This window comes from Dendrobium catenatum, unplaced genomic scaffold (assembly GCF_001605985.2).
Source record: "Dendrobium catenatum unplaced genomic scaffold, ASM160598v2 fragScaff_scaffold_1344, whole genome shotgun sequence".
Lineage (NCBI taxonomy): Eukaryota > Viridiplantae > Streptophyta > Magnoliopsida > Asparagales > Orchidaceae > Dendrobium > Dendrobium catenatum.
The window spans coordinates 658,241-674,296 of NW_021319806.1; the positions used below are offsets into that span (position 1 = coordinate 658,241).

The 16,056-nt window shown below is 36.7% G+C and overlaps 1 protein-coding gene across 1 annotated transcript; it reads left to right on the top strand.

Annotated features, from left to right (window-relative positions):
* The first annotated feature begins 631 nt into the window (after window positions 1-631).
* LOC110096881 (ent-copalyl diphosphate synthase 1, chloroplastic) lies at window positions 632-15,721 on the top strand. The gene is made up of 14 exons (XM_020823018.2): window positions 632-733; window positions 842-931; window positions 1,051-1,139; window positions 1,209-1,512; window positions 1,713-1,896; window positions 2,016-2,230; window positions 2,331-2,451; window positions 2,530-2,642; window positions 9,581-9,807; window positions 10,089-10,204; window positions 10,332-10,430; window positions 11,415-11,703; window positions 11,787-12,002; window positions 15,004-15,721. Exons 1-14 carry the CDS (start codon window positions 652-654, stop codon window positions 15,217-15,219), a joined length of 2,361 nt encoding a protein of 786 aa, XP_020678677.2. The 5' UTR covers window positions 632-651; the 3' UTR covers window positions 15,220-15,721.
* Window positions 15,722-16,056: the final 335 nt, after the last annotated feature.

A 16,056-nucleotide genomic window follows, 5' to 3' on the forward strand; every position in this document is an offset into this window, starting at 1 on the left:
TTAAGTTGACTTTTTAAAATTTAATTTAACATTGGGTATAAATTTCATAGGACTAAAAAAATTTGGCCGCTATTGACAGGTATTTTGTATAGAATGCAAGGAAAAAAAAAAACAATTTAAGTTATTATTTTATAAATTTCTTACTTGGTGGGCCCGTGCGCTTAGCTAGTTGTTAAAAAATGCTCCCACTATATATTTTTTTTTTAAATGGTCCCACTATAATTCCACTCATGATCCCAAGTCATATACATAAATAAATAAATAAAATGTAATAATTTTAAAATATTTGTAATTGTTTAGCATGGTATAAAATAAATGAAGATGATTATTATTTTTTAATTTAAAATAAAATAAATGTAATATAAAGTCCAATTATTATTAAGATGGTAAAGATCCGTTCGAATTTAGCGGTGTAAGAAAGCTCTATTGCTAATCGTTAAAAAGAAAATGCTCTAATTAGTACGAGAGATAAATACAATTAGTAGTTTAAGTTTTTTTTTTTTTTTACACTCTCACCCTTTCTTTCTTTTTCTTTTATTTAATTTATTTATGTTTTTGTCGCACAAAACTGCCTCCCCTGTTCTCGGTATAAAAAGGGGAGCTTGAACTTCTTGTTTCAATACATTCGTTGGTTCTTTCAGCTAAAGCGCCATGGCTTCATCAGCGGTAGGGAAAGCATCGCCTTTTCCGGCGATCCCTCGAAATTGCTTGCCGCCGGAGCCCGGTTTTTCCAGCAAGTTCTTATCCGCCTTTCTTCTTCCCGGCCGTTTTCTGCAATCTTTTAGACCTCTTAAGGCAGAAAATAATCTGATTTTAATTTATTTTTGGGCAAATTCTGTAGGAAACGGTGGTACGGGAGGGTGGAGACGAAAAGCTGAATTAGCCATCCCTGTTTGGAGAGTAAATGCGATTTTGAAATCAAGCTTTCACGGTGTCCTGCTTTTTCTCGTTAATCAAAATTGGATTTTTAGTTTATTTATTTCTTCAAAATTAGTACTTTTTGCCAATTCCAATCACAATAAATTGTACTTTTTGTCCAAATAATTACAGAATACCGCCCAAAATTTAGTGACAAAAAGTTAAAAGAAGTCGAATTGCTCAAGAAAATTCCAGAGCTACAGGAGGAGGCAGCCACCAAGGTACTAACAATCATTAAATCCGAACAAGAATTTGACTATTTTGTTTGTTTTAATTTGGAAAAATATTAGCCCGCTGGAGGAAGACGAGCAATATGGGAAATGATCAAAGAGGTGAAAGCAATGCTGAGCTCAATGGGCGATGGAGAAATCACTTCATCCGCATATGACACGGCATGGGTTGCCATGGTGCCGGGAACCGGCGGCTCCGGCCCTCGATTCCCCTCTAGCCTGCAATGGATAATCGACAACCAGCTCGACGACGGATCTTGGGGCGACCAGGGCCTCTTCTCTGCCCATGACCGAATAATCAGCACGCTCGCCTGTGTTGTCGCTCTCCGCTTCTGGAACCTTTATCGTGATCAATGCCAGAAAGGTTCGGAAGGAAGCGTGCTTAATTATTTTACAATTTCTAAAGAAAGAAAACCACGGCTACGATAAAGTATTATTTTCCTGGTTATTATATAAAGAAGACGGCAATTCCAACATTTAAAGTAACATAATATTGTCCAAGAAAATGACGACGAGCCGAACAGACCTATGGATTATTTCTATTATTTAATGAACAATTTGCAGGTTTATTGTTCTTGAAAGAGAACATGCGGAGGCTGGCTGAGGAAGATGAGGAGCTGATGCCGATTGGGTTCGAGGTGGCATTGCCTTCTTTAATGGATTTAGCCAAAGGCTTGGGCTTGGATTGTCCTTACGACGACCCTTCGTTGCAGTATATATGCGCAAAGAGGGAGATAAAGCTGAAGAGGTGAGTGAACATATTCCGAAAAAGATAATCGGTGATCATAACATGGTGCCTTTTGCTAGAAAGCAAATCTTATCTGCAATTAAAGTTTGGATTTTTTTTCCTTTCTGAATGGGGTGCAGGATTCCAAGGGAATTGATGCATAAAGTACCAACAACGCTGCTCCATAGCTTGGAAGGCATGCCTGGCTTGGAATGGCAGAGCCTGTTGAAGCTGCAGAGCTCGGATGGCTCCTTCCTGTTTTCTCCGTCTTCAACAGCTTATGCTCTCATGCAGACCGGAGACGAAAACTGTCTTAGATATCTCAAGAAAGTTGTAGATAGATTTCATGGAGGAGGTAAAAAAACGAGTTTTATTCAAAATGATCAGCTTTACATGAAGAAAATACCTTTGAAATACATTTTTGATGGTTTTCTGATGTTTGGATGCACTTGCAGTGCCGAATGTTTACCCGGTGGATCTGTTCGAGCATTTATGGGTAGTCGACAGACTTCAAAGACTCGGCATTTCGCGGTATTTTGAGGCGGAGATCAAACAGTGCATGGATTACATCTTCAAGTACAGTATTCCTCAATTTAATTTCTGTTGCTTCTGCTCCTCTCTCATTCGATTGAACTTTTAAGCGATTGGTGACAGACATTGGAGCGAACATGGGATATGTTGGGCGAGGAGCTCAGAAGTGCGTGATATTGATGACACGGCCATGGCGTTTCGGCTCTTGCGACTCCATGGATACAGCGTTTCTCCTGGTGAGTAATGAGACAAGCGTCATTATCGTATATTAATTAGTTTGCAGTTTCTCTGTAGTATTATACGGCAATAGATGCTGGCCTGCAAAAATTAGTAATTTTAACAGTTTGCTCTCTTTAGTGACCCGTTTACCCTGTCGTAGTGGATATACGCTTCAACGTATTCTGTTTTTCCCCTTCTTCTTTCTCGTTTTCTTGTTTGGCTGGGTCATGTTGGTATCAGAGAAGCCAATGGCAGAGAGCGGCTTGAACTTCATCTGTGACAATGATCGTTGTTGAGAATCAATGCGGTTGGTTAAAATAATTTTATATGAAAAATTCAGGGAACAGAAAAAAACAGGGGAGATAGCCTAGTAATTTTATTATTATTTATTATCTATTATAAATAGAAAAATTATTATGCGCAGTCTGAACGGAACTTTGATCTCTAAAGTATATCTAAGAAGCAAGATATAGATGCCCGACGAGGTTGACAACCGATTGATGAGATAGTGTACAAGTTTATAAGATATACACCGATCATGCACGATATTACTATAAACGACCTTCAATTACAAAATGGATCATACAATTGTGTTAGAACATCGAAAATAGTCGAACGAGTGAAAATGATCGTAAAACGTCAAGTAAAAAGCATGATGCCACGAATGACCTTTGATAGACGAACGAATAACATGAACCCAATCGAAATGTCCCAAAACCTTAAAAATGAGATCTATATTGTCTGAGCAGTGACACGAGAAAATTGATAGAAATTACACTCATGTGCATGCAAATCTAGGCGAATTCAACACTACAAGTGAAGAAATTTGAACAAGCAAGCCTATGCGAAGTTTGGATAAATTCTAATTTTAATTTACTATTATTATTAATAAAGATCTTATTTTTAGTTTAGAATTTAAATTGTGATAGCCTAAATATTAAAATTAGGCAAGATAATGTTAAAAGAAAAATAAAATAAAAGAAATAAATAAATAAATAATGTTAAAAGAAAAATCAATCAAAATTAAATTACCTGGAAAATTCCAACTCAACAGCTGTCTTCTTCATTACATGCCAAAGGACATATTTGTCCTTTAGTTTTTGAAGAAAAATGGAAGGGCTATTATGGAAATGACAAAACCAAACCCTAAACTCTATACCTCATTTTTGTCTTTTCTCTCATTTCCCTCGTTCTAACCCAGCCGCCCCTTCATCCGTTCGACTGTCCATTTTTCGCACGCTGAGGACTGAACTCCCCCTCTCGCTCCCGTCCGAGCAGCCGTCTCCAGCCATCCGATCGGCCTACCCGACGCCGCCTTCTCGACCCAATCGCCCAATCCGACCCAGCCCGACCGGCCTACCCAGCTGCCGCCGTCCACGATCCACCTTCCCTTGCGCCAGACTCCGACTACTTGCTCCGACCCGCAGGCCCGCAGCTCCCGTCGCCGGCCTCGCTCCAGCAGTCGCACGCAGGTAATCCTCTCCTCTTCACTGTGCACGACCTCCCTGCCCGATGTCGGATTTCTCATCCATTGCCCCGACGCCTACCACGACCCAACAACCTGCTCCCGTCGCTCCTCCTAGCTGCCGTCACTTCTAATCTAGCCTAACCACCTATTATTGCCTTTATCTTCACTCTAAACTCCTACTTTAACCGAACTCCCGACGGCTCTTAATCAAATGAACCCGATATCAGCTCCGTACCATCGTCCTCAACTCACAGAAACAGCCGTGAACTCAAAATTCCCTCGAACTCCCTCATCTCCACCTAGACCGGACCCCTAAAAGCACTGCCCGATCTCCCTCTCTCCTTTTTCTTTATGCGCCGCACACCCATCAAGCAGCCCGGCCACTTGCATTCTACAGCCCACTACTTTCCCACTCTTCCAAAATAGATTATGCATGCATTATGAGTTGTAAATATTTAACACAAGTTTATTTCTTTTGCCGGTTACATTATATATATTTTGCTATCAAATTTTGCTTCCACTGTTCAAGTTATAAATGCATTCTCAGAAGAGACAAGTTTATGTGATTTTGAGCCTAATAGTGAAGGTTGTGAAAATTGGACCCACATTGAATCGAAAAATGGTGAGATTCAAAATTTAATGATTCGATCGGGTTGAATTGGGGACTAAATGGCGTAATAAATATTAAAAATATTTAAATATTATTTAAATAAATTATTATTAACTAAAAATATATATTATTCATATTATAAATAAAAACAAAAACATCAAAATGTTATCGCACTATGTGAGGTCGGCTACATAGAATTATTTCTCCATTATGTCATGTCAAAAATTAAATTCTCATTTAAATCTAATAAAGAAATGTAATTTCTAATATTTTTTAACCAACTATTTTTAGGTCTACCTCTAACCTTCTTAATATAAGTCAAATAAAAAACATCTACTTTCCTAACTAGGTCAACAGAAGGCCGCCATTTTATATGATCAAACCATCTAAGGCGACTCTCTCTAATCTTATCTTTCACTTGAGCTACTCCAATCTTTTCACGTATATACTCATTTTGTACCCTGTCTCTAAGAGTAAAATTACTCATCCACCTGAATATCCTCATCTCTGCAACACTTAACTTAATATTATGCTTCTTTTTTAATGGCCAACATTTTGCACCATAAAGCATTACAGATCTAACCACCATCATATAGAATTTTCTCTTAAGTTTAAGGGGGGCTTTTCTATCACACAGCAAGCCCGATGCATTCCTCCTCTTCTACCATCCAACTTGAATTCTACTAATAATATACCCATCTATTTCACAATTACTCTGAACAATAGACCCAAGATATCTAAAACTTGTAATTTTAATAATTAATTTAAAAAATTCTTAAAAAATGAATTTATAGGAGCCGGTTCGCCGGTTTAACTAGCGGTTTGACCGGTTCAGTCTGGTTTGATGCAGAAATGATTTTCAGAGTAGATTGGACCAGCCTTGTCAACAATTCATGGTTGAACTAGTCGAACCGGCCGGTCCGATCCGATTTTTAAAACCTTGTTAATAGCAACTACAGATCATCATCATTTAAGCCCCAACCAGTGAATGTCACTTTAATAAGCAATGTGCATTTGAATTAATGATGTTCTATGAATCAAGTGATAAGTGTTTTACTGTAATCAGATGCGAAAATGTTTGGTGGCAAACTTTGATGTTTATATTAGCAATGGTATTTCGTTTGGATCATATTAGGCGACTTAATTGTCTAAGAGTTTGGAAGATAATTACAATTGATATATCACAATCCTCCACCTCTTCCCCATTCTCCATTTATAAAATTTACTACAACCATCCTCTACAAAAATCTCTTCAATTCCTCCTCAATCATCTCTTTAAACGTTCTTCCATCTCTCTAACCTAATCCATCTCCACTTCAACATTTCACCTCTCCAATAAAACAGCCAGCAAATTCCTCCCCAGTCTCTCTCTAATAAAAATTCAGCAAAAGAAAATATGAATAAATAATAATTTGACAATTATTTTCTTATGTGATTGCTTGCAAGTTCATTATCATTTTAGTCACGTCGCCTCGTTACGTGTAGACATAACAATGCTAATTCCTAAAATCTTAGAAACTTGTGACAATGCTTCAGCACAGCTAGGGAAAACTCATACACTCTTTTTTTTTTTTGCATGGTGGGTAGAAACTTGTTGGCGGTGTTTGCCATGTGAAAGGTGGATCGCATTAGCTACGTGCTCGGCACGGCGACAAAGAACATATGCATGCTTTTCTTAGCATGGTGGGTGGAGACCTGTCAGTGTAGTGTGTTCAGTGGGTGAACCCGCGAGCAATGTACTTGTCGCTACAGCGAAAATTCTATACATACATTTTTTAGTGTGGTAGGTAGACCCTCGTCGACGGCTTATGCAATGCAAATCAGTGTTTTTTGGGCTAATCTAAATTTATTGTGCATGCACCTCATACACGTCTTTCTTGACATGGTGGGATTATAGAGTTTCAGCTACGGAAACACCTGACATTGATCATTAAGGGTGTCAAAATGGGTCGACGGGTCGGGTTTGGGTCCAACCCGAGTTGACCTGTGTCTAAAAAGGTTGACCCTAACCCAACCCAGTTTTGCAAACGGATCAGAATAGTCAACCCGGGTTTGATCCGACCAGCACTGGTTAGATCAAGTATTTCATGCGCATTCGCGCACTATGGTAGCCGGGCAAAGACTGCGAAGTGGCGAACTGGTGAAGCCTCTAATGTGGCAAAGCCTCGACGGCACGACCTGGCCAGCGCGAACGACGTCGACGACTTGATGGCACGAACGGGACGACGCCAATGGACGAGTGGACAACTGCACGAGACGGGATGACCGACGGGTGATGACGCTCCAACCAACGATGACGGACGGCGGCAAAAGCATGGGACGACATTTTGCTCTCACACGACAAGATGTCAGACGCTGCGCACTCACGTGGTTTGGACACATGGACATTGACGAGATGAGGCGGCATGCGTGGTTCCCTGGTCAACCCGAGTTGGTTTTGGATTTTTGGGTCAAACTGAACCCGACCCATTTCTCAAACGGGTTGATCCTAACTTGAAATTTTCGGGTCGTGTCAAATATTGACACCCCTATCAATCATACACTCTTTTCTTAGCCCAATAGTTACGCCTAGCCCCCCAAAATTTTTCACAAACAAGGGAGACGCTGGGAGGCTGCCAGAATTTCTACTAATTTTGGGATTTTGAAAATTTTGCACTACAAGGAACATAACTAAAATATGAAACTTGGACTTGCAATTTATTTAAGTAAATTAAAATTATTAAGTCAAATGTTTAAACGAATAAAAAGGCAAGCAAGAAAAAAAATATATGCGGGGAATAAAACTTATTGTACAGGGAGGTGAATTGGCAAATTCACTTAGAACTCCAAAATCTTGAAAGACCAAGCAAATAACTCAGAAGAACTCAAGTGAAGACTTTGGAATGTTCAAATGAACACTACCTCATCCCATCATATTTATAGGGAGGAAAGATATCAGGAGTATATATATATATATTTAAAACATATCGTATGCTTGCTTATACCCCTCTATCCATTCCCAAACCTGTTCCCAAAACCACCTAATTAGCCACCAGATACGTAATATTTTCATGCAAGTGAACTGAAGGCTATGGGCCTATGGCGAAAAATCATAAAAAGTGCAAAATATCTAAAATGCAAAAGCAAAATTTGCACAATTGCCAACTGTAGGAATTCCGCAAGACACTGTTTAAATCGTATTGTATGTCTTGAAATTGGTATAAGAATCCCTATATTTTCTTAAAGTTACCGTCTTAGCCAGCGGATTCACAATTTTTTCATACAAGAGGTCAAAAGGATATGATGAAAAATCATAAAAAAGTACAAAATACTAAATGCAAAAAGCTAATCTGCACAACAACCACTTGTAGGAATTTTTCAAGATTGCATTCAAACCCTATTGTATGTCTTAAAATTCATACAAAAATCATTATGTTTGCTTTAAATTGTCTTCTACGCAACGGATGTCAATAGAATTGTAGTCAGGTGATTGTGGCTAAATGACCATACTCTATAATTGGGTGATAGTTGTCAGATGATGTATTTAGATGACAATGGTAGGGAGAATTGTACTTAGGTGATGGTTGTCGGGGAACTGCAGTTGGGCAATGATGGTCAGAGGATTGTAGTTGGCAAACAATAGAGGTCAAAAGGATCATAGTTAGACGATGGTGGCCGGAGGACCATAGTCGAGCGATGGGGGGTCGAAGGAAAATATTTGGGCAAGGGAATTGGAGGACCGTAGTTGACGGGCGACGGTGGTCCAAGATCCATAGTCGGTTGAAAGTGGTCAGAGAGACATAGTTGAGCGACACTCGTTGGAAAAACCATGATCAGGTGATGTCGTAGGGGTGTAAACGAGTCGAGTCAATGAGTCACCCTTGGCTTAAGCTTGAGCTTGATTAATTAATCGAGTTCGAGCTTTGTTCTACGAGTTTGGGCCGGCTCATTTATTATGAAAGAGAGAAAATGAGCATGATTTAAATAATTATTATAATAAATGATAAAAAGAATAAGAAATCATTAGAACAATAATAAAGAATTAGTAAGAGTTTTCATATTTTTCATTTAAAATTTATTTTCATAATTATCAAATTGTTACAGTTCCAAGTTTAAAGCTTCTCTCACACTTGAAACTTTTTCGAATCCATCTTCTATCTGTGCTTAAAAGCGGGATAGAAAGATTTGTTATCCCTCTTAGATCTTTAAGGTATATCCCTGGGCCTAGGATAGTGTAGCATCTGTTTGTTCTCTATAGCCTTTCTAAACGACATCACATATAACTTGTGTTCTTGGTAGATAATTGAAATTTGGAAAATAACCATTCCTCCATTCACAACAACTCTGATGTCACTTTATTTGGAATTTATCACACTAAATTAAGTTGTTATATAAACTCCACACCACAATTCTTAACTAGACAAAACTCTCAAACTCACACAACGAACTCTCCTAGAATTTGTACTTCTCACTTAGGCTTCGTTTTATTCTTCCTCTCCTTTTGTAAAGGATAGTTTTAAAAACAATGATTAAGGGGATGAAATTTTCTAACGGAGAAGAAAATATCATAAAGCTTCTCAAAATAGTAAAAATATAAAGTTCTCTAAAAAGCATTTTTATAAAAGCGTCGCATCCAAACATAAACCAAAAAATAATACTCCATTTCTAAACATAAAAGGAAAAAAAACGTGGAAACAAACTAGGCCTTAATAATCTACATCTTAAGAAGAAAGGTGTGTATATATATATATATATATATAATTTATCCATTACACACAATATTCACCTACCAAAATAATCTCAAACTTTCTTTCTTCCTCTGCCAAACCTAGCACACTCTGCTTCTCACATTTCTCCTTCAATGTTTGAATTTTCAACAAGTTTACTTTTCAACATAGATGTGTTCCAGAATTTCAAAAGTGATGACAAGTTTTTTGGCTTCATCGGCCAATCAACTCAGGCGGTGACTGGAATGTACAACTTGAACAGGGCATCTCAGCTAATCTTTCCCAACGAGGAGATACTCAAACAAGCAAAAAACTTCTCATACCAATTCCTAAAGGAGAAGCGCGCTTCCAATCAGCTCCTCGACAAGTGGGTCATTGCCAAAGATTTGCCAGGCGAGGTACACATATATTATATTATACTCATTTCAAAATAAATTTAATACACTTAGGCTTTGTTTGGAATGGCTTTCTTTCTGCTTCATAAAATTTTTACACTAAAAAACTGATTTAAGAAGCAAAAAGAAAACCGTCTCAAACGAAACCTTAATGGGCTCATTCCTACTACATCCAGGTAAGTGTGGCTATCCTTTATATCTTTTTAGTTCAATAACTAAGCCCACACGATCTGGCATGAATTTTATTTCAATTTTCTGAGTTTTAAATAAATGGTGACGATTAGGTAGCCTATGCTTTGGATTTTCCTTTCTACGCAAGTTTACCTCGCATTGAGACAAGGTTGTACATTGAGCAGTATGGTGGCGATGGTGATGTTTGGATTGGAAAGACGCTCTACAGGTCTTGTATATGAGTCTTTTTTTTCACTTGGTATTCTTCATATATTGAGCTTTTTTTATTATTTTATAATAGTTATTTTACAGTATTTGATTATTGAATGACATTCATGTAATGGATCAAATGGCAGGATGTTGTACGTGAACAATGTCTTGTATTTGGATCTTGCAAAGGCTGATTTCAACCAATGTCAGGCCATCCACCAGCTCGAGTGGCTCCGTTTGCAAAGGTTATTTTGTTATCAAGTTTTTCTAGTTTTGATTGCCTTTTTTTAGCAAGTAATTACTATTAGTTGTTTCTTTTTGTATGATTAAAGTGACATAATAGCATAATAAAAGAGAAAAAATTGCATAAGAGTATTCTGACAGATTTTGTATTAGAATGTAGTTTAATATTTTTGAGTTTATCCTGAGATTAGTACTATATATGGAGAAATTATTATGTGCGGAGACCGGACGGCGAGAACCGTCAAGATTTGCTGCCCTTTTGCTGCTCTTTTGCAAATACTCAACAAAAGAATAGCAAATATGTAATTATGAACGCACTTTTGCTGAGTATTTGTTGCTTTTTTACAAAATGGCAGCAAAAGCGCAGCAAATATCCTACTAATTGAAGATTTGCTACGCTTTTGCTGCCTTTTGTAAAATCACCGTAAATACACAACAAAAGTGCATTCATAATGGCATATTTGTTGTCATTTTGCTGATTATTTGTAAAAGGCCAATAAAAAGACAGCAGATTCAGACGGTTCTCATCGTCTGGTTTCCACACAAAATAATCTCTCCTATATATATATATAAACTCTCTAACCACACAAGGAGAAAATAGTTAGTAGACAAAATAATTATTTATTAAGAGGAAGGAACTAAATGGAATTGCAGACTTAAATTTTATTTTCCTCTGTTATAATTTACTTGGAGTAATAGTTTTACTAAATTACAAACCTTTTTCTGCAATAGTTTTTGTTCAATTTTAAAAATATTTTTCATAAAATATGGCTTTTTATAATTTGATTTGTAAGACTGTGATCTATTATCTTATTAAAGGTATCTATATATTTATAATAATTTTTGTTAAATTTTATTTTAATCATAATAATTTTATAATATTTATACAAGCCGCCCTCATTCTCATAAGTTGTTTTTTTTTATAAACTTCTCTGATATGCAGACAGAAATCTTTTATATGATTGAGAAGATCATCAATTTTACAGGTGGTATGAGGAGTGCGGGCTGACAGAGCATGGAACGTGGCAGAACTTCGTGTTGAGGGCCTACTTCTTGGCGTCAACATCTATATTTGAGCCGGACCGTTCCGCCGAGCGGCTTGGTTGGGCCGGAACCGCCGTGCTGGCGGAGGCCGTCGCCAATTCCACCACCACCGATGCGATTCATTCGAAGCTGATCGGGGAAGTGCTGGTGGGCCACATTCTAAGGCTGTTTGACAGGCCTAGACCGCTGAAGCTGCCGATCCATATTTTCCGCCGCCATCTCCGACGGGCTGTAAGATCTCCGACACCTACTTGAATGCTTGGGCCCGGCCCATTTGTTACTATTCGTTCGTGAACTCTTTTGTGTTTTGACAGTGGGGGGAGTGGCTGGTGAAATTGGAGGTGGGGGAGAGCCAACAGCGGTGTTGCTTACTGCAAGGGGGGACGGCATTGCTGTTAGTTCGGTCGATTGAGCTTTGTGCGGGTCGGACCGAACCGGAGGACGAACCGGCCCGCTTAGAGTACGCCCGACTCGTCCGGCTCACCATCTCAATTTGCGGGCGGCTACAATCTTGCGCGCGTGTTGGCGAGGTACAACTGATTTTTTTTCTTTTAGATATTTCGCTTTGAGCTTTTGCCTTTTTGCCTTTCAATTTCTTCGTCCGTAATGCTTTCGAGTTCTTTTTATATATCTTGATTTGATTAATATGAGTGAAATTCACGAGAAAAATGTCATACTTTGCTTTTGCCTTTTCCTCCTTAAATATAAGGAAAAAATATTTTTTAATGAAAACTAATTTCAATTAAAGTATTAAATGTGTTATGTGTTAGAAAATTTATATTAATAGAGTTAGTTTTTTATGTCTTAATTTTGGACAAAAGATAAACACATATAAAAAAAGTGGTAGAAGATAAGAAAATTTTTAAACGGGAAATTTTGAAAAGGAAAAAGATTATGGGATACGGCTAAGTTAAAAATTCCAATAAGAAATACAAGAATTATTCTTTCCTCACAATTGAAGAACAAAAAGGTAAAAAAAAAAACACACAAACCAACAAAAAGGCTATTCCATAACAAAATAAAAATTAGGTACTTTGTTAACATGATCTGTCTCACACTCTGAGTTATCATAATTGATAGAATATTTAAGTTTTATTTAGGACGATTTTCTTACTGCTTTTTAAAACAGTTATTTAGTACAAAAGTTAAAAATTTTATAATAAACAACTGATTTAAGAAACATTAAAAAAGAATCGTTACACAAATGAAGCCTTAGATGAAGATCTAAAGAATTATAAAAACATTGCTTCCGTGCTGAAATGATATTCATTAGATGATAGGAACGAGGACTTAAATTCAAAGCACATGAAGAGGAACATCCCATTCAAGCCTACCGCTAAATTAGAACGACTGTAAAAAAAAAGGCAAGATTGATGGTGGACACTACATAGCCAACACTAGACACGTTAGGTAAAGAATTGATTTAAAATAAATGTTCTACAATTAACACTTTTGGTGTTTGTGCGCACTGATCCATCAATTTCGCCTAATCTATTAATGCTTTTCCAATTAATTAGTACCATAACAGTTATTTACACATTTAAGCTTCATGGAGTTCATTTTGTCATCACGATATTAATTATCAGGAAGTGAAAATACATCAACAACTTTTCATAACAACATCTTCATCATCAAATCCTTATTCCAGTACGTGAGATTGACTAAATAAATCTTTTTTTTTTTCTATTATGCTATGTTAAGAGTCCAACAATTTTTCTTATAAGATTTCCATATCATAACAACTGTCTTTCCTACATAAATAAAAAAATATTATAAGTGTAAGATATCTTTTATTTAGTGAATTTAATCGTTAAAAAATGATTATTTGAGTATGATTTTCTTGTAAAAAAATCTTATATTAATTATTTTTCTTAATCATTAAGCATTATAAACGATATGTTGTTGAATGTTGGCCATTTTAAGAGAAGCATAATACTAAGTTAAGTTTTGCAAAGATGAGGATGCACAGGTAGATTAGTAGCTTTACCTTTAGAGACAGGATACGAAATGAGCATATACGTGAAAAGGTTGAAGTAGAGTCAGTGGAAGATAAGATTAGCGAGTCGCTTTAGATGGGTTGGTCACATAAAACGGCGGTCTTCCAATTACCTGGTTTGGAAGGTAGATGTATTAGATTTGACTTATATTAAGAAAGGTACATGTAGACCTAAAAAGGCTTGGTTATAAAATATTAGAAATGATCTTTCTTTATTAGATTTAAACGAGAATTTGACTTTTAACAAAACAAAATGGAGAAAAAGGATTCATGTAGCCGACCTCACGTAGTAGGACAAATGCTTGATGTTATTGCTGCTGTAGTATTAAGCATTCTAAACGGCATGAAGTTGTACCATATGTTATTGGGCCGTTAGTTGGGTTATTGGGATAACCACAAAAGATGGTAGTGGAACAAATTTTGGAAGATGATTAAAAGCCATTTGGTAGTTGCTGCCCATATTCTTGTAAGCATAGATAGGGCGACAGCATAGCTTTCTGAGGGACCCAGGTTTAAGACTACATATATTAAAAAAAAAAAAAGATTTCAGTGTTCATCCAATCACATAGACCTCATTTGCTCCATCAATTTCGCAGCTTTTGAATAGCATGGGGCGAAAAAGATCAGACTTTCATCTATTTAGGAAACTAGGAAAGATTGTGATCAGAGAGTGGTCTCCACATCAAAAGTTTCTTGTCAGCCTGAACTTGCCTTCTATACATTTTCCAATAAATTAGAATCTAAAACCAATAAGAGTTCAAAGCACCCACTAAAATCCTTTGCGTGCTCCCTGTGGTAGTGAGCTCGGTTTCTCACCACAATGGCGTGCCTTTCAGTGCTCACAAACCACTAAAAAAATTTGTGACATAATCGCTCAAGACACCATGTAAAAGCATCCGTGGACTAATGGTTATAGTGAAGAAATATTTAACAATAGTTCCAAGCACCTTATAAGATCCTTCGTTTGGAACAGCTTTTTTTAATGCTTTACATTTCGGGTCATAACAATTGCTATTGTTATTACCCTTTAGGCACTTTTTTTTTGTTGCTTTCAAATAAATTTTGTACTAAAATTTTATTTTCTTTGACAACTTTAAAAAAATAACAACTTTGCGAAACATTAAGAAGGCTAATGTTATGATTTATTCTTCTAAATTAAAATAATAATAATAGTAAAGTCGTAAGCTTTCAACTAAGCAAACATTTGAAAGTCTATCATTCTCGAACAAAAGTCTACCGTAAGAAATGTGATGAGGATGCTGAATCACATCATTCTAATCATGGCTTTTTATCTTATCTGTTGATGGTGTTATTTTATCCCCTTTCTTTTTTATTAAGTATTCTGTTCGGAAGCCGAACGTCAAACGGAGACCAATCAGAATGCGTCACGTTATCCCTCGTTGTGTACCGTAGCTTGGTATTGTTCGGCACTTGATTTGCCTCCGGACGTAGAGCTGTATCTGGCCTCCGCATAGAATAATTTCTCCTATTCTTTTAAGAGAACCTCATAAGAGTTTTATTGCTGGTGGGTGCAGGCAAGCAGGGTCAGAATCGAGAGTGATAGTGATATGGATTCAGAGATGCATGAACTGGTAAAATGTGTACTTGAGCCTCGGGGTCCCAATGGCCTCAACCTTGAAACCAAGCAAACTTTTCTCGCAGTTGTGAAGAGCATTTACTACTTGGCTTGGTGTCCTTCCACCAAACTCAACAACCACATTACAAAGGTGCTTTTTGAGCAAGTGGAATAGCCTAATCTTAGCAAGCGGACAAGTCAACATAAATCAAAGAATTTCATGCATGTATATGGTATAAGATTTGCAATTATAGCAATGAGATTATTATGGAGTTTCTTTTATGCAAGAAAATGCTAGCTGTAGCGATTTAGGTTTTGTTTGAGACAGCTTTTGTACTGCTTCCTAAAACGATTTTTTAGTTTAAAATTTTTTAATTCAAGAAATTTTTGTGCTAGAAAGCTGTTTTAGAAAGCAACAAAAAATTATCCCAAACGAAGCCTTAGAGTTTGGTGGAAGGAGTTGGTGATCTTGACAAATAGATATCCTGCATTCTATATGCATTTTGGGTTTGAGCTTTGCAGGGCCCTATAATTCTCTAGTTTTGAATGCTGACATGATATGAAACTACTTCTATGTGTAAGAAAGGGAGTTGAATCTTCACCCCCACATTTTTTTCTTCTTTATTGTAGATAATTAATAAGAGCAATAAAGCTTGGAATAATCAATTTATCCTTTATCTCTAATGTTTCACTAAGGGGTTGTTTGGTTGGAAGTTAAAGTGGATGTAAAGTAGGCGTGTAAGTGAGTCGAGTCGAGCACGAGTCACCCATGGCTTGAGCTTGGTTAATTAACTGAGTTCAAACTCTAGCTTTATTCTACGAGTTTGACTAGCTCTCGAGCAAAAAATGATTATAATTCAAGTAATTATTATAACATAATGATAAATTAAAAGAAATATAATAAAGAATAACAGTTATAAACTATTTTTTAATATTTTAAACAATTTTGTATTTGCAAAATTGAATGTTAATATATTTTAAATGCATTTTATATGAATCCTTTTTTTAATGA